The 19140-nt window shown below is 41.7% G+C and overlaps 1 protein-coding gene across 3 annotated transcripts in view; it reads left to right on the top strand.

The window, feature by feature from the left end:
• PIK3R1 (phosphoinositide-3-kinase regulatory subunit 1) overlaps nucleotides 1–19140 on the top strand; it is a 97437-nt gene that overhangs the window by 51799 nt on the left and 26498 nt on the right. For all 3 annotated transcript variants that reach the window (XM_052659332.1, XM_052659335.1, XM_052659334.1), the window contains exons 3-4: nucleotides 17213–17305; nucleotides 17744–17818. In XM_052659332.1, coding sequence (XP_052515292.1) covers nucleotides 17213–17305; nucleotides 17744–17818 — 168 coding nt within the window. The remainder of the gene's footprint in view (nucleotides 1–17212; nucleotides 17306–17743; nucleotides 17819–19140) is intronic.

Raw genomic sequence — 19140 nt, 5'->3', positions numbered from 1 at the left:
CTGGTTGTACTCATTACACACAGTAATGAGTAAAGAAGAGTGGAAAACTCAGAACTCTTGTTTGGTCTTTGGGGCTCTAAGGAATATATTTCTTTTTTGTCTGTTTTTTTTTTTTTTTTTTTAGTTTTGATCCCACAGCTAACATCATTTGCAGATCACCAAATTCGCATGAAGACAAGCCGAAAGCTGTCCTTCTTGGGCTGTACTTCCCAGTACAGGGTCCACCAGCCACATGTTTCACAGTCACCCTGAGCCATGGAAATGTGGCCGTGAGGATGAAAAGAGAAATGAAAATTGTCAAATAGCTCATAATAACTTGTATACTGATCATATGTTGAAATACTACTATTTTGGATATATAATACTAAGTAGAAGATTAAACTTTCACCTGTTTCTTTTTGCTGGTAACGTGGCTAGTAGAAAATTTTAACCAACATGGCTTACATTTGGACCCCACCATTCATGGGAAATAGATGGGGAAACAGTGGAAACAGTGTCAGACTTTATTTTGGGGGGCTCCAAAATCACTGCAGATGGTGATTGCAGCCATGAAATTAAAAGACTCTTACTCCTTGGAAGAAAAGTTATGACCAACCTAGATAGTCTGTTGAAAAGCAGAGACATTACTTTGCCGACTAAAGTCCGTCTAGTCAAGGCTATGGTTTTTCCTGTGGTCATGTATGGATGTGAGAGTTGGACTGTGAAGAAGGCTGAGCGCTGAAGAATTGATGCTTTTGAAGTGTGGTGTTGGAGAAGACTCTTGAGAGTCCTTTGGACTGCAAGGAGATCTAACCAGTCCATTCTGAAGGACATCAACCCTGGGATTTCTTTGGAAGGAATGATGCTAAAGCTGAAACTCCAGTACTTTGGCCACCTCATGTGAAGAGTTGACTCACTGGAAAAGACTCTGATGCTGGGAGAGATTGGGGCAGGAGGAGAAGGGGATGACAGAGGATGAGATGGCTGGATGGCATCACTGACTCGATGGACGTGAGTCTGAGTGAACTCCGGGAGTTGGTGATGGACAGGGAGGCCTGGCGTGCTGCGATTCATGGGGTTGCAAAGAGTCGAACATGACTGAGCGACTGAAAAAAAAAAAATTCAAGGTACATGGAGTAGGAAATGGCAACCCACTCCAGTATTCTTGCCTGAAAAATTCTGTGGACAGAGGAGCTGGGTGGGCTACATACAGTCTCTGGGGTCACAAGGAGTTGGACATGACTGAGGAACTAAGCACATTAAATGTACTGAAAGCGTCTTCTTTCTCTGAGTTTCTATAAACTCAATGACTGTTTGGCATATTCTGTTGGATTCCATTTCATGTATGCATATCTGTGTCTCTTTTTCCAAAATGAATCATCACTTACTCAAAGACAGGACCTTGGAAATAGTCTGTCTCATGCCATGAATTTCAGCAGTGGAGAGGACTGGTAGTCCCCATGCCTGGAGAGGGTTTCTCTACTTTGTGAGTACAGAGCACCCCTGCCTGGAAAATCCCATGGACGGAAGTGCCTGGAAGGCTGTAGTCCATGGGGTCACTGAGGGTTGGACACGACTGAGCGACTTCACTTTCACTTTTCACTTTCATGCATTGGAGAAGGAAATGGCAACCCACTCCAGTGTTCTTGCCTGGAGAATCCCAGGGACGAGGGATCCTGGTGGGCTGCCGTCTCTGGGGTCACACAGAATCGGACATGACTGAAGTGACTTAGCAGCAGCAGCATGCTCAACATCCTATAGAATGTCATAGAATTCAAAACACATGGGTACCAGGGACATGGGCCAGCAGGGGGCGCTATTCCTGAGCACCTATTCTCTGCTTTCCTAGTCTGACCTTGAGAGAACTCTAGACAGCTTTGTGTTTTTGTATTTTTCCTCTGTGGTTCTGACTCTTGTCTGTACCAGTTTCCAGACTAGACAAGAAAAGGTACAGTCTTTAAAGAAGCCATGTGCCCTGTGTCCTCAGGGGGAATGACAGTACAGAAGAACCCTTGCAAGGGAACTGCTGGATGGTTCTCCAAACCAGATAACCCCTCTCAATTAAGTCCTGGCTCTGACTGGTACAGCTGTGTGAGCCCGGGCAAAGCTCTTAACCTCTCTGAGCCTCCGTTTTCTTCTGTGTAAAATGAGAATACTGATAGAACATTCCTCATAATCAGATAATTTCAGTAAAATAACACCGCAGTATCTGGCACATCATAAGTGTTACCCATTGTTATTATTACTATCGTGGTAATGAGAACCTCAGCTACTAAGCAATCTTGAATGGTTTTTTCCTGATCTTGTGTGATTTGGGATTATTCCTACTGCCACATTTTTGAAAATGTATCATTTTTCAAATGACTGAATGGCAAGCCCCAAGTCCAGAGGGGACTGGGTAAACTGACAAAGATCTAGGATTTGGGGAACAGGGCAGTTTCCTCTGAGCATCTAATTCTGTCCCTTTACCTGTTTTATCACTGACGTTTGCATTCACTGAGTGCGCAGCATAGATCACAAGCTGATTTTGCATGGAGTCCCATTTACTGGAGCCCACTGTGCTTTGGTCAGAAATCTCAAGATGTTGAAAGGAACTGGGTTTACAAGCAACTTAATTCAGAAACTCAGAAGAGGGTGGGTGTGTGTGTGTGTGTGCGTGCGTGCGTGCATGTGCGTGTATGCGCACGCGTGCGCTTAGTTACTCAGTCATGTCCAACTCTTTGCAACCCCACAGTCTGTAGCCTGCCAGGCTCCTCTGTCTGTGGGATATTTCCAGGCAAGAATACTGGAGTGGGTTGCCATTTCCTTCGCCAGGGGAACTTCCAGACCCAGGGATCAAACCTGGGTCTCCTGCACTGTAGGCAGATTCGTTACTGGCTGGGCCACCAGGGAGACCCCAGAAAAGGGTGAACAGGAGAAAACTCCCTGGAGGAAAATCACAGGTGAAGTAGAATGAGCAGGGCCTTGGATTCAGACAGACATGGGTTGTAGGATCTGCTCTGCCAAACATCAGTCAGTTGATCTTGCTCTAGCCATCTAACCTGTGTCTTTCCCACATACACAGTGAGACGGATGGACTTTGCAAGGCTGTTACCATGACTAGGAAGTGACCTAGATGACTAGAACAGTCTAAGCCAGTGACTGCTCACTCCTCCCCTCCCTTCCTCACTTGGCCTGACCCTCAGTCTTAATTTCACGATCTTTCCTCCCCACTTGTGCTCCCTTAAATCGTGGTGTATAGCAGGGGTCCACAACCTCTGCAATCTGATGCCTGATGATCTGAGGTGGAGCGGATGTGATAATAATAGAACTAAAATGCGCTTGAATCATCCCACACACCCCCATCGCCTGTCCATGGAAAAATTGTCTTCCACAAAACCAGCCTCTGGTGCCACAAAGGTTGGAGACTGCTGGATAGAAACCAGTTAGTGTTAGATTCCCTGACTTGCAGCAGCAGTGACTGTGCAGTACACTTAAGAACATGTGGTTAGTAGTCTTCCATTAGACCCACTTACAGAAACGGGAGAGAGATTTTAGTTCTTCTTGAATTTCCTGTTCATTCTGGAAAAGTGGAAGTTTATGTCTCACTTAGAAACTTTCAAAAAAGTTTCCTCTCCTCTGTTAGAAATGATGGGTTAAAGTGTAAGAATGAAATACAACTAAATGTTGCCATTTTCCTACTGACTTTATTTAATTTACCCCCCCACTCAGTTATTTGAAGTAAGTTTTTGCTTGGGGCCAACACCAGCCATCTCCCAGGTACCTGTGATTTTTGTCAGATTTATAGCAACACGGTGGCTAACTGGAATATAGAGTTATTTTTACAGTAATTTATGATTAAGTGCAATTTATGATCTCCTTGACTTTTATCTTCAAATCATGGAATTATAAGGACTAGTAGTTACTTTAGAACTTATCTAATCCTTACCACTTCATTGATACAGAAGTGAAGACCCAGAGGTACTAAATATCTTTCCCAAAGTTCCCAATATGTTATTGACAGATCTAGAACTCGTCCTTGCCTGTTGTCTTTTTTTTTTCCTTACTATGACACAGTGGCTTCTGGGTTGTTTTTCATATGATACAGTAACAATCTTGCATAGGTATGGCATTTTAATTGTGTGTGTGTGTGTTTTTTTTTAACAGAAGTCAAAGAAAGTCTGGCAATGTATTTTAGGACCCTAATTTTCAGTTTCTTTAACAGATTACATTCAAGTAATACCCAGAAGGTATTTTACAGGCTGAAATGAAAGACTTTAGTCTTTAAAAGACTAATGCAACAAGTGACCAACAGGGGGAAACCTTCTACAGCCTTTTGGATTAATTCGCTTAGGTTTAGCCCCTTTTAAAAGCTCCTGTTGAAGTCAGCAAAAAACGTCTGTTGACTTATTTATAGCCGCAATTTCTAAGAAGCATATTCTATAGCAGATGAAGAAGTAGTTGACAGCTCATAATTCATAGAGTTACTGAGGCCTAATCTAATAGAACAAAATGTACACAGCTGGTTCCTGTGGTTCAGGCCGTCACTCCCCTTGCAGCTGCGGACAGAATGCTAACGGGGGGTGCAGGTGGTTCTGGTGGTTAAGACAGGCGGCTGGATCCTTTTTCATGACAACGTCACAGGTCTTTCAGTTGTAGGAGACCAGCGTTTTTCTGACCAATCTCACAGGGTGATATCTACAAATTGTTACCAGTGTATTGTCTGTTAATCTAAGATGTTGATAAGAATGACTGATTGAATACTTCTGTATCTGGGTTAAGCTTAACTTGTTACTTCACTCCTTTTCTTTGACCACGTATTGTATTATAATATTTGACAAAGCCATGTTGTCCTTGCTGACTTTTAAGCAATTACTAAAAATATACCTAAAAAATCTATATTTTGTAGCTCACTTCTGGTCTTTTTTGGGAACGTAGTCAGATTTCTTTCTATAATTAATTCGTTTTATATTTTGCTTCTGTTCTATCTGTAGGACCAACCCAGTTGGTTTTTTTGTTTCTCATTTTTCTGGGGTTTTTTTCAGTCACAGTTTGGGGGGAAGAAAATGGTAGATTGGTCTGGCACAATTAAGTCTCTGTAGCATAGTACTATTTATTACCCTGTGCTTTTTTGAGAATTTAATGATAGGATACAACTGCTGCCAATACTGACCCATCTAAAATTGTTATCCTTAAAAAGAAAATTATATCCAGAACAAGTCCATGGACTTTAGCTGAGGGGTGAATAGCCTTGTGTTCATTTCACAAATGATTGTTGTACATTGTGAAAATGGAGAATTTATTAACCCACCAGAGTTACTCACATTTGTCTGAGGTAGTAAAAGCATCACTCTATTTTTTAAAAACTCGATTCCTCACACAATTGTTAATGGTTGTGTTTGCTTTTATCTCACAGTTGCTATCCCTTATTGTATATATGACTTGCTTAGTTTTCTGTGATTAAAAAAAAAAACATTTAATCAAAAAGCATGATGAAGTTATCTCTTGCATGCTTAGTTTTCTCTGTTAGCTGACAGGGTATTTCTATTCAGTTATTTTCAGGTCCCTTGTCTTTCTCACCTTTTTCTTTCTAATCCTGTGGACACATCATCTTTTTCCTTTTCTCTGCCTCTTTGATCATGAGCATTTTAACTCCCTTATCCTCATTAAGCAGGCATACCACATTAATATTTCATTTTAGACTTTTTGAAATATAAGTTACTATGTAAATCTTTAATTTTTTTTCTTTTTTTTGGTAAATTATTTGCGGGGCCCTTTCCCTATCTGATGATTAACCAAAAAAAAAAGTCCATCTGTACCTTGCAGAAAGTGATAAGTTAGTCAGCTATATTTAGCTAAATAAAACCCATTACATCCTTGGGGAAGAATGTGCTTAGTTTAGCCTTATGAGAAAACATTGAATAAATGCTGTCCTGAAAATATTTAGCCTGGCTGGGTAGACTGGCAAGGGTTCAGTCCTGATAAAGCTGAGGTGATGGTGAGAAGCTGGCCCTCTAGTCCAAGCTCAGGCTGAACAGACGCACCTCTTGTCAGTAAGGGGGTAGCTGTGGGTGCCTCCTGTTGCCACGTGCTGTACCATTGGCTTCCTGCAAGGACTTTCCACCCGCTTCTCGTGGCTCGTAACCTCCAGAAGGGCATATGCGGCGTATCTGCGTAAGGAGGAAATGAGGTTCATGGAGTGGTTTTATGGCCAACATGCTGAACGTGGCCTCAGTGTCCTCCTCTGTAAAATGGGGACAATCATAATAGCACACAAAGTTCTGCACACTAAATGAGGGGAAGTGCATCAAGTGCACCAAGTGCTGAGCAGTTTCCAACACGAATTGTTCAGTACATAGAAACCACTGGTTGTAGTGGGAGTAACTTGTCAGGTCAGCTTTCCTAACGTTTCCTTACCTTCCTCCCTCCCACCCACCCTGCAGTTTAACAAACTGAGTCCTCTGAATGTGGCAAGGTAGGAAAAGCTCTTGTGTGGCCATCAGGACTGGGTTCTAGCCCTTGGCCTGAACTTTGTGGGATCTTGGGCACTTGGTGACTCACGTGATCTCTTCCCACACAATGGTACACAGAGGCACAGAGCAACAGTAATAAGATTACACCTTGGTCTCCATTCTGCTGGTGACCCTTAGCCTTGGAAGAGAAGAAAAATGCTCATCTCTCTCTTCTGATATCTAATTGGGTATGATAGAAAGTGAAAGTGAAGTCGCTCAGTCATGTCTGACTCTTTGTGACCCCGTGGACTGTAGCCCACCAGGCTCCTCAGTCCATGGGATTCTCCAGGCAAGAATACTGGAATGGGTTGCCATTTCCTTCTCCAGGGGATCTTCCCGACCCAGGGATCGAACCCAGGTCTCCCTCATTGCAGGCTGACGCTTTAACCTCTGAACCACCAGGGAAGCCCCTAATTGGCTATGATAGCAGATCTAATTAGAATTGAGAGCCAGACCCATCACCTGCCTGACACATATTTGGATACTGGGCTGTGAGATCTGGTGTAACATCAGCCTGTGAAGCCCAGGGCAATTTAAGTGACAAGTTATCAGTGTGTGAAGGTTAATTGTTGAGAGTTTGTCTCCCACAGTGATCTGGATTTTCTCTCTCCAATTGGTGGGCCCAATCCTTGCTATTCAGAGTGGTCTGAGGACCAGCAGCTGGGTATCAATTGGGAGCTTGCTGACAATGCAGAATCCCGAACCTCACCCTGATCTACTGAATCAGGTTATTAATACACATTAAAGTTCGGGAAGCACTGCCCCAAGTGGCTGCCATGGGGAATATTCTATCCGACAAAGAGGGCGTTTACTAAGTACCTATAGAATGGGTATTTGACGTTGATTCCCACCCCCGCCCCCACCCCCGCCTAGGTTTATAGCTTCTTTCCTCTCTTTGGGTGTAATGTGTTGATGTGTTAGGTTTGTCATGACAAAATACCATATCAAAGTGGCTTAAATAGCAACAACAAAAAGTAGTTTCTCAGTTCAGGTCGTGTGGCTGAAAGTCTGAGATCCAGGTGCCAGTGTGGTTGAGTTCTGGCGGGGGCCCTTTCCTGGACAGTGTACAGTAGCTTGTTTTGTGTTCTCACATACTGGGAGGCACTAGTGGTAAAAAGAACCCCGCTGCCAATGCAGGAGACGTTAAGAGACGTGAGTTCGATCCCTGGGTCAGAAAGATCCCCTGGGGAAGGAAATAGCCACCCACTCCAGTATTCTTGCCTGGAGAATCCCACAGACAGAGGAGCCTGGAGGGCTGCAGTCCATGGGGTCGCAAAGAGTTGGACATTACTGGAGTGACTTTAGCACATATTGGGGCTCTCTGGTATCTCTTCTTACAAGGGCACTAATCCCATCGTGATGGCCCCCACCCTTATGATTTTATCTCCGTCTAATTACCTCCCAAAGGTTACATCTCCGAATATCACATTGGGAGTAAGGCTTCAACATATTAATTTGGAGGGATGTGGTTTAGTCCATGGCAGCTGATTTCTGCAACTTATTTTGAGATTCATCCAAAAAAGTAACACAGGCAGATGGAAAGATATGTAATTAAATATAGTAAAGTGTTAATAGTAAAATCTAGGATGTCCACATTCACTGTACAGTTCTTTCTGGCATATTCAAACTTGTCAGAGGAAAAGCCTTGCTCTCTTTAGTTACTGCAGTGAATCTAGTGGTTCTTTTCTCTGATTTCCATCCAGGCTTTCTTAAAACGGCCTCAGTGGACAGCTTTGCCACTTTGGCAGGAGACCCCTTTGCATGCCCTCCTTGGTCAGGTAATGTCCTGTTAGTTATAAGGTTCCAGCCTCCACTGAGATGCTTCATTCTGGCCTCTGGCTTCCCCAGTAGTATCTTTCTGTTCGGTTTCTCTTAGCCCTCTCCTGATAAGAGGACCCTTCGATGCTTATAAGGTTGGTGCCTCTCAAGTTTCATTGAAAGAGCCTACATAAAGCATTTCTTACTTTTTCTGCACTTGACCATGAAATCTATTACCAGATGAAAGTGGGAGAGAAGGGTGTGCTTCCGTGGTCCACCCTGCCCCTGAGAGAGAGAGCATGACTCACCTGGAGCCCCCACCTCCCTCATGTTATTAACGGGGCTCTCATTGTTTTCTTTTTAGGACCTTCAGGATCTGAAGTTCAGGGTATTTTCTAGTGAGGGGCAATGTACTGGCTTATTTATTTGGTCAGTTCAGTTCAGTCGCTCACTCATGTTCAACTCTTTGCTACCCCATGGACTGCAGCACGCCAGGCCTCCCTGTCCATCACCAACTCCTAGAGCTTGCTCAGACTCATGTCCTTTGAGTCAGTATGCCATCGAACCATCTCATCCTCTGTCGTCCCCTTCTCCTCCTGCCTTCAATCTTTCCCAGCATCAGGGTCTTGTCCAATGAGTCAGTTCTTTGTGTCAAGGTGGCCAAAGTATTGGAGCTTCAGCATCAGTCCTTCCAGTGAACATTCAGGACTGATTTCCTTTATGGATTGATTGACTGGTTGACTGGTTGGATCTCCTTGCAGTCCAAGGGATTCTCAAGAGTCTTCTCCAGCACCACAGTTCAAAAGCATCCATTCTTTGGCGCTCAGCTTTCTTTATAGTCCACCTGTCACATCCATACATGACAATGGGAAAAACCATAACTTTGACTACACAGACCTTTATTGTGTAGTGGTAATGTCTCTGCTTTTTAACCTGCTGTCTAGGTTGGTCTTAGCTTATCTTCCAAGGAGCAAGAGTCTTTTAATTTTATGGCTGCAGTCACCATCTGCAGTGATTTGGGAGCCCAAAAAAAGTCTCTCACCATTTCCATTGTTTCCTCATCTATTTGCCATGAAGTGATGGGACCGGATGCCATGATCTTAGTTTTCTGAATGTTGAGTTTTAAGCCAAGTTTTTTGCTCTCCTCTTTCCCTTTTATCAAGAGGCTCTTTAGTTCTTCACTTTCTGCCATGAGGGTGGTGTCATCTGCATATCTGAGGTTGATATTTCTCCCAGCAATCATGATTCCAGCTTGTGCTTCATCCAGCCCAGCATTTCACACGATGTACTCCGCATATAAGTTACATAAACAGGGTGACAATATATAGCCTTGACATACTCCTTTCCCAATTTGGAACCAGTCTGTTGTTCCATATCCAGTTCTAACTTTTGCTTGTTGACCTGCATACAGATTTCTCAGAAGGCAGGTCAGGTGGTCTGGTATTCCCATCTCTTTCAGAATTTTCCACAGTTTGTGGTGATCCACAGTCAAAGGCTTTGGCATAGTCAAAAAATCAGAAGTAGATGTTTTCCTGGACCTCTCTTGCTTTTTTGATGATCCAACGGATGTTGGCAATTTGATCTCTGGTTCTTCTGCCTTTTCTAAATCCAATTTGAACATCTGGAAGTTCACGGTTCACGTACTATTGAAGCCTGGCTTGGAGAATTTTGAGCATTACTCTGCTAGAGTGTGAGATGAGTGCAGTCGCATGGTAGCTTGAACATCCTTTGTTTATTTGGTGGGGAGTGCAAAAACTGGTATTATTAGAGTCATTTTACTTGAAGACACCAGAAAGTATCAATACTATAGCTGCCCACTTGGGGAGCATCCACTGTGTGACACGTGAGTCCCTTGCTACAGTTACCCTTAAACTAGGGAGCCTTGGTGGAAAATTTGGGGAAACTTATCACAGGTTTCTGTCTTTGAAAAGAAGAAATAAGATCCTGGTGGAGAGAAACAGGTCCAAGCTGAACTCAGGGACACTATTCAGGAGGTTTGTGATTAAATGACTTCATTTCTCTCAGTCTCCTTGCCTTTAAATTGAGGGTGGTAAGGAACTGCTGTGAAAAATAAGTGAAAGCCTGTCTGTAAAACGCTTAGTGTGGAAGTGTGATTCCTGACTGATGTTCCGTAATAGTCATTCACTCAATAAATGGTCAAGCGCCTGTTGGGTTTGAGTCACAGGATTCTTCCTCTCTTTCCTTCCCTTTTGGGGCCTCTCAGCACACTTTGTATGAAATCTTTCTAAGCCAACCAACCAAAGGATCCCACCTTTTCTTATAAACCATTAGGCTCCCAGATCCTAGGGACTCAACTACGAATTATTTTCTGCGTGGGGAGAGGGAGGAGTCTTTTTCTCTTCCCCGTGTATCTCTTGCTCAGCATCTTAATTTGCTATGTGCTATAAATGGTAATCTTTAAATCAGACTCCAATTTAGGTGATAAGAATCACAATTAATTAGGCTAGCCTGTCAAAGATTAAGTGTAATCTTGCATTTCAATTATCTCAATGCCTAGACTTCAGCCAAGGCCATCAGAAGTGAAACTAATGTCTGCTTATGTTTAATAAAGTCTTTGCCTGCTGTTTGTTTCCTGGACTAGTCTCTTGTCTGGAAATAAATTAGATGGGCAGAGGATCTCAGATCCCTTTTTTCAGCTGTGGAGCAGAAGAGATAAATGGGAGAAGATAAAACTTAAAGGTATTAAAGACTAATTAGGGGATCTGAAAAGATTTGCAAACTTCTTGTTTAAATCTGTTGACAACTCTTTAATTCCCTCCAACTAGTTATGCCTAAAAATAGTGTAGTTATGGCTGAAGATTTCCTTTGATATTTACTTTCTATTCCCATTTTCAGTTGCTCGTGTTTTTTTTCTTTCTGCTACTCCAAAAGAAAAATCCTAGTTTCCACCAAGTTCAGTGTCATTCCAACCACATCTTCCCTTTACATTCAGAAAACTGAGGCATAGTATCTCAAATAGATGGTCTTTACAGGGGAAAAGTGCACTGTAGTGAAAATCACGTGATAATTTAGATATGATTTCTGAAAAGATATTGAGTGTTTTTTTTATATATAGAAAGGTAAAATGCAGATATCTACTCTAATTAAATGTTTCCTGTTTGCCACCTTAAAAAAAAACTGTTGAGAATTCTGTCTTAATTAATAATTTCTGGTGTTAAAACTTACCATTGCTTTTGGGTATTTTAAAAAATCTATGAATAATAATAAAAAAGATTAAATGGATAATTCAAAATTAATAATAACTACTCATTAGCTTGTGCTTGCTACATTCTAGGCACTGTGCTTACCCATGTTTGTTTATGTATTATTCATTAATCCTTGCTGCACTTAAAATTATTCCCATTTTACAGGTGAAGAAACTGGGGTTCAAGTTAAATTAACATACCCAAGATTATACTCAGTAAGTGGCAAAACCAAGGTTAAAACGCAGGTCTCTTTGGCTTTAAAGTTGTGCTTTTAGTAATTTCTCTACTGCTCATTAAACAGTTACAAAGTTAAGGAACTCATGATTATTTTATTTTTGTGGGATTTGTTTGTTTGTTTAGCTTTTTTCTGCATTGCCTTAGCCAGCATTTGTTATGGCTTTGCCCATAGAACTTTAGAAGTTTAAACGTTCAGAGTACTAACCATTATAAGCATAAAGTATGAATGTGCTTATAAGGTTTATTTAAGAAAAGTATTATTGGGATTTGTTATATTTTAGCCTACCAACATGTCCATTTTTCATTTGAAAGAATGAGAGAGATTGTTCCAGGTGGAAAAAAGTTTTGATTGAGCAACAGTTAATAGGCAAGCATCTTGATTTAATATTGATCCACGCTTTGCATATACTTTCTTTTCTGTTTATTTGTACTACATTTTAAAAGGTAAGTGGCAGCTTTTTATGTACTTCCAAGCTGCTTCCATCAGTAATGAAATACTTGGCTTGGGCCGTTTCTGGAGTCCCAGAATTTCAGCTTAAATTTTCCATTCGTCCCTGCCAGGCCCTAATTCTAAAATATCTTTTTTTATGGAGAAGGCTTCCAAAAGGTGCAGCTGTGTGCTGGTTTCATCTTGCAGTTTGTAGCGGTGTTGGCACCGTTGAACATGAGGAATGCCACTGTCTCCCACACACCACTGGCGCCCAAGGACTGTTCAGGCCTGTCCATGTTAGTGATTTGGGAAGGGCCTCCGTCGGGAGGGAAGGCTCTCTTCTGTTGCATGCGATTGGCTGTCGCCAGGGCGAAGGGGGGGAAATAGAAAGAGTGGGAAATCCAGCATCTGATGAGTTTGAGCAAGCGCTGGGAGTTGGTGATGGACAGGGAAGCCTGGTGTGCTGAAGGCCATGGGGTTGCAAAGAGTCGGACGCGACTGAGTGAGTGAACTGACCGACTGATGTGTCCCCAAGAATTCTTTTCTACAGCCTGGGACACCTAGCTCGTTAGCTGGTTGGTGTTCAGTCGCTCAGTGGCATCTGACTCTGCAATCCCATGGAACTGCAGCACGCCAGACTTCCGTGTCCTTCACTGTCTCCTGGAGTTTGCTCACACTCATGTCCATTGAGTCGGTGTTGCCGTCCAACCATCTCCTCCTTTTGTCGCCCCCTTTTCCTGCCCTCAATCTTTCCAATGAGCGGGCTCTTAAACAGTATGACTAGTTCATTGGTGTTCCTATAAAAGGCTGATTCCTCTTTTTTGTTTTTTTTAAACAAGATACATCTTGGCTTCACCATCACTTTTAGAGCCTTCTGCTGTTCTTTCTTGTCTTCTTTCTCTTTAAGTAATACTGATTTCTCTTGATGAAAAGTGATTCAGCTAAGTGAAAAACTGGTGTTGGCTTATAGTGGAGGAATCTAAAATCCACCCAGCTTTAAGAGTAGACTTGGCTCTCCACACGTTTACACTGATTACACCAGCATTCAGAAACCAAAAAACATTCCTCATTCAGGTATACAAATCTGTCTGTAAGGTGAAATCAAATGAGAATTTATATGTAAACTTGATGAGGATGACGCTCTGCTAATTTGTATTTCGTTTAATGGTCACCATATATGACCTCCATATTGTGTGTGTATATGAGTTCCATTATGTTTTAGTTTATTGACCTGTATGATGTACTTTATCAAGGACTTTTCAAAGAACAACTTGCCAAATTTGGTACTTCTTTGCAGTTGTCATTTCCTGCTGAAATTCTTTAAAATGGGATCTAACAGAAGTGTAAATATTAACCTTGAGAATTTAATAAAACTAAAGGAATAGTTGATTTTAGTTGAAATAATTAATACTTTGCTTTAAAGTGCTTTTTAGACTTTCACTGTTAATTGATCCAAATACTCAAAGTAGAAAATGTGAACTTCGTAAGTTTCTTGGGTAAAGCTTTCACATCCCCTGTTTTTAAATATTTTTAAGGGAAATGGACTGAATCATAGATATTGTACTACAGAATAGGAAATCCTTGCACTGTTATTTTTAAAAACGTTGTGTCTTTGTAAAATTTACTCTTTAAAGGATTGCAAAACTTTAATCAGTTGTAATGATTTATACATTTGAGTAATAAGCTTTTTTCAATATTAAAAAAAGATGCAGTGATAAATTCACTCGATGTGTTACAAAGGAGTACCTGTACTTCCTACTGCATATGTCTAATATTTTTCTTTTTAAATATTCTGGGGTGTACTTTGAGAAGGGTGTTGTTATAGATACCTGATAGCAGTGCTTTTTAGAAACTTCATGTTGCACTTGTATGAGTGAAAGAGATGATACTTTGCATCTCAGGATATGGAAAGCAAACTACCATGTTTTGCCAAAGAAACATTGAAAGGACTTAGGAAAGATTTTTTTTTCCCTCCTTCAAACTGAAATGAAGAAATAAGAGTTTTATATGTAGTATTTGCCAGCCCAGTAATATAACAACTGTTGGGTGCACATTTCAATCACAGTTAGGTGAAATCTTTAATTATCACTTAATTTAACTTTCATATTTGCTTGCAGAAGTGATCATGTTGATAAGATTCTGGGAGAAGATAAACTTTTATTAAGCAATTCCATCTTTGGTTGCCAACTTTTTTTTTTTTTTTTAATTAAAAAAAATGCCCGTGTAATTTATGAGGGAAGAGAAAGAAGAACTAGACATGTTAGTTGGATGAATGTTGTGCGGATATGTGGGTTCATGTATTTACTATTTAATCTTTAGCTTTTTGCACTTTGGTGTATGCTGAGATCTTTAAATTTGAGAAGGTTAAGAGATGCTACAGTGAGTTCTAATTAATAATATTTCTCTACATCTGATCTCTACCTTTGTGTTTTTCTCCTGTTACATGTGCTGATAGGAAATTTCATTTTGCTCAGTGTAGAAGTCATCTGTAGGGGAGGATGTTTTTTGTGAGCTGACAATCTAAGGCAAAAGGAAGTAGTTTATAATTTACCAGAGGAAATGAGATGCTGTGCTCTTTTATAGTATTTTTTTTTTAATTTACAGTGCTTTTAATTAAAAAGACTACTTAAAAAGAAACTTTCAAGATATTTGCATTTTTTACTAAAGAATAGTTGATTTACAGTATCATGTTAATTTCAGGTGTACATCATAGCAAGCAATTCAGTTTCATATATACATATATATAGTCTTCTTCAGATTTTCTTCTGGATAGGTTACTGCAAAATACTGAGTAGAGTTCCCTTTGCTATACAGCAGGCCCTTGATTATCTATTTTATATATAGTAGTGTGTATATGTTAATCCCAATCTCCTAATGTATTCCTCCCCCCTCCCCAAGATACTTCTATTTTAAGGACTTTTCAGGTATACTCATATTTTAACAGATGTGGGCAGTGTCATTGCTGGATTTTTTTTCAGGCAGTGGCTAGGGGTCACTTGCATGGATTTGCTTCTCATAATAGCATGTCCTAAAATTTATTACTAACCCCAAACAGATGACTAGCTTCATTCTTGGGTATTCTGATTCTGGGGGTTTGTAGTTGTACCAGCAGTCTGTCTGCGTACCAAGTTCTCCAGGTGATCCATAGGCTCAGGTTGGTGGCAGAAACACAGGTGAGATGAAGTTCCCACTCAGCTTTCTGCATCAGCTTTCTGACTGTCTGGCGAGTCAGTAGCATGCCTGCCCTGCTTTTATGAAGTGCGAAGTACATTCAAGTCCTGTTGCAGTAGGACAAAGTGGCCCAGGAAACTCAGTGATAAACCTCATGTGCCCTGTGTTCAGACGTTGTTGAGTCCCATGTACCGATGCTGGGTGCTCAGGGCTGGCTTTATAGTGGGATCTTTGTAGTACAAAATCCACTCAGGAATCTTTCTTGTGCTTTTGACGAAACCTGCCCTTGTTCAGGCTATGGAACTGTGCTCTTCAGGACTGTGGTCAGTAGTCGTTTATAGCTATTTCATTTTAAATCAATAGACATTGAAAATTCTCTTCCTCCATTGCAGGAGTTACATTCCAGGTGCTCAGGGCACTTGCTGGGTAGCACAGCTAATAGCGCATTTCCACTATCACAGCAAGTTCTTCTGGCGAGTGCTGCTATAGGATTTTCTTCTGTAATGTACCTCTTCTCCTTTTATCCTCGGTAGTTGGTATGGCTAATAGAGTTAGGGGGCAAAATCATGTTATTCCTGAGGGAATAGAAGGGTCTTATACTACAGGCTCTGGGTTTCCAAAATCACATAAACAATACTTAATTTTCTGAGGTCAGAGTGTAACATAATCTTGCTTGACTGTTGTTGTCTTGTGAGCCTGTTGTTTTTCTGTGCTATCTCACTATTAGAAAGATGGGCTGCATTAGAAATTTGCTTAACATGATATATGGCTTTAAAAGTCACACCACTGAAATCTCATTGAAACAAAATTGTCAATATTTAGTCTTAGATTATATAAACTATGTGAGAGTACATACACAGCCATGAACCTCAAGTGTCTAAAAGTGATTTATGGGTTGCTGATAAATAGACTGCACAGCTAGGTATTTTCATAAAGACTCTCATTTACCTATATTTTGCATTTTGAGACATTTGAGGTGCGTATATTTAGCTCCCTCTTCTGGTATCTTATGAGAAAGGTATTTATATTTATATATATTTTTTGGAGTGAAAAATACAGTTATCAAATGTTGAAGGACATTACGTGTGTCACCCAATTAGATTTTTTTTCTTCTGTTATCATTTGGTAAAACATGTAAATAAAAGCAAGGAAGGAACAGTTTGTGACAGTATCACATGTGTTAAGATATTAACTGACCAAAACATGTGTAAGCCAATAAAGGCATTTCAATAGCAGGTCCATGGGGACTTGTACCTGCTTTGTATTTGATAGTACACCCAGCTTGGCATTTGTGGATCCTGGGGCAAAACACAAAGGAGGCCCAAGCAACTTGCATCTGAATATTTGAAAGTTAAAATCACATTAACAGACGGTTTGATAAAAGTGGTTCCATCTTCCTACATTGACAGCTATATCTTCACAGTGACCAGGAAGCTGGATTTGAATTTTGATTTCTTGGGTTCCGAGTTCTGCCTGAAAGCGTGGTGACATGTGGAGAGCTGGTCCACACCTGGCTTGGCCCCATGCTGCCGGAACCTTGCGCAGCCAGACTGTATTCCATCCTGAGCCCACTTCCCTCCGCTCCAGCCCATGCCTTGGGCCAGCTGGGCACGCGGGAGCTAGGTCTGCGCTCAGAAGGATGGGCCTGAGGCAGGGGTTCTGGGCTTCTGGGGAGCCTTCTGATTGTGTCCTAGGAGAGGAGCAGCAGGTGTGTCCCCCAGGCAGCTCACCCCGTGGGAAGAGGCAGCGCTGGAGGGTGGTGTCCTAAGAGGAGCCTTCTAAACACAGGGCCCTGCTCAGGCGCTCTCTTTCATCCTGGCCTGAGTTTGCTGCTATCCTGATTGCAGTCCGTGACGCCGTGTTGGGATCGTTTTCACTGCTGCTGTCTGCGTTGGATTACCCTCAATCAGACGTAACCGCAGCATTGTTTTCGTTTGCAGCTGCCACTCTCCCGGACCTTGCAGAGCAGTTCGCGCCCCCTGACGTTGCTCCACCGCTTCTTATCAAGCTTGTGGAAGCCATTGAAAAGAAAGGTAATCCAGCTGGTCAGGGAAATCAGCGCACAGGTTATAGCCTGATCTCGTGGGTGTCATCATTTGTATCTGTTGCGTGGACGTTCATTGAATCCACTTCCTGCCACCTGTGCTGGATACATAAGCTGTTTGTGGCCGTGACCTGGGGAGATAGTCTTGTTTGACTTCTCACTCCATACTAACGTGTAGTTACTATATGGGAACTTTTAAATTCTCCCTATCTTAATAAATAGAATTAACTTGTTCCTCCATGGCCAGATGATTTTGCCAAAAGTATTGATATGCCAAATACGATGAATAGTGGGAGTGGACTTCCAAGAATGCTCGGTACACATCTTGAATAGACACTGGATGAAAACTGGAATGTCTCTCTGGCTGCAGGCTTGCAGGTTCCCCAGAGAGCTGTGTTTTGCATACTCAGTCTCTTTTGTGTCCTAGGTCTGGAATGTTCAACTCTATACAGAACACAGAGCTCCAGCAACCCAGCCGAGTTACGACAGCTTCTTGATTGTGGTGAGTGTCAGAGAGCTGGAAATACACAGAGGGAAAGACGGTTCTTACCTTTGCGTTTCAGGTAAAGCACAAAACCCTTGAGCTTAAGCGTGCAACGTCCTCGGTTTGGAGGGAGCTCAGAAATCAGGCACACTTCCCTCTGTGCTCTTCCTGTAAGAGGGCAGGCCTTTGATGTTTGTCTCCTGAGCAGGGGTGTCTGTGCCCGTTTGCCAGCAGGCACATTGGCTGGCATCACAGCCATGAGCCTCTTGGGCCTGCAGAAATTGCACAGGAGAGAAACATCTTGGGATTTCTCTGATTCTGCTCACCTGTCATTTTTCTCCACCCAGTTCATCTGGACTAGTTGAAAAAGTACCTATGAACCTGTCATTTAACAAAGGTCTCTTCTGACCTTTTCCCTTCTTTTCTGTCCTCATTCCTTTCTTGCTTGCTTCCCTTTTCATGCCATATTTTTATCAAGTAAAGTGAAAGTGAAAGTCGTCTCAGTCATGTCCGACTCTTTGTGACCCTATGGACTGTACAGTCCATGGAATTCTCCAGGCCAGAATACTGGAGTGGGTCGATGTTCCCTTCTCCAAGGGATCTTCCCAACCCAGGCATTGAACCCGGGTCTCCCGCATTGCAGGTGAATTCTTTACCAGCTGAGCCACATAACCACACTGTAAAAAATCTGCCGGGTTTGATCCCTGGGTTGGGAAGATCCCCTGGAGAAGGAAATGGCAACCCACTCCAGTATTCTTACCTGGAGAATTCCATGGACAGTATAGTCCATGGGGTAGCAGAGAGTCGGACACAACTGAGTGACTAACAATTTCAACATCATGATATTATTATATTTAGTAGTGTGCTGGTAAACCAATTCTTGGAGAAGGGGGGGAACCCTGGTTTGTAGTGTAGTGTAAATATTCCTACGCAGTTAATTTCATGTTACCAATGTGTTACCACTTGGGAAGAATTGAGCCAGTTCAAGTCAACTCTTAGCACACCATAAATGGCATCCATTAATTTAACCAAATGGTACCTTAACTATTAGTTCCTTCTCTCGTTGCCATACAGAATACAACTATAAAATATAAATTTACTTGCCATCATTCCAGCAAATCATCTTCTACATCAGCTTCGGGAATCTCTTAGACCCTTTATTCCCTCACAGTTATTTTCTTTTTACTGATAATTTTTTTTTGCCTTGCACTGTTTTAACTGAATTTGGGTGCTTGAACCAAAAGAAGTAAAATCTAGTTTTAGAAGAAGCATTTTCAGATGTACAGTTATGCAGAGAATACCCACGTGATATTTAATAAATGAAAAAAATTTGAAGTGTG

Source organism: Budorcas taxicolor, chromosome 20, assembly GCF_023091745.1.
Source record: "Budorcas taxicolor isolate Tak-1 chromosome 20, Takin1.1, whole genome shotgun sequence".
NCBI classification, from domain to species: Eukaryota; Metazoa; Chordata; class Mammalia; order Artiodactyla; family Bovidae; genus Budorcas; species Budorcas taxicolor.
The sequence above is the reverse complement of the archived record's forward strand: the minus strand, read 5'-3'. Positions and strand labels throughout refer to the sequence as shown.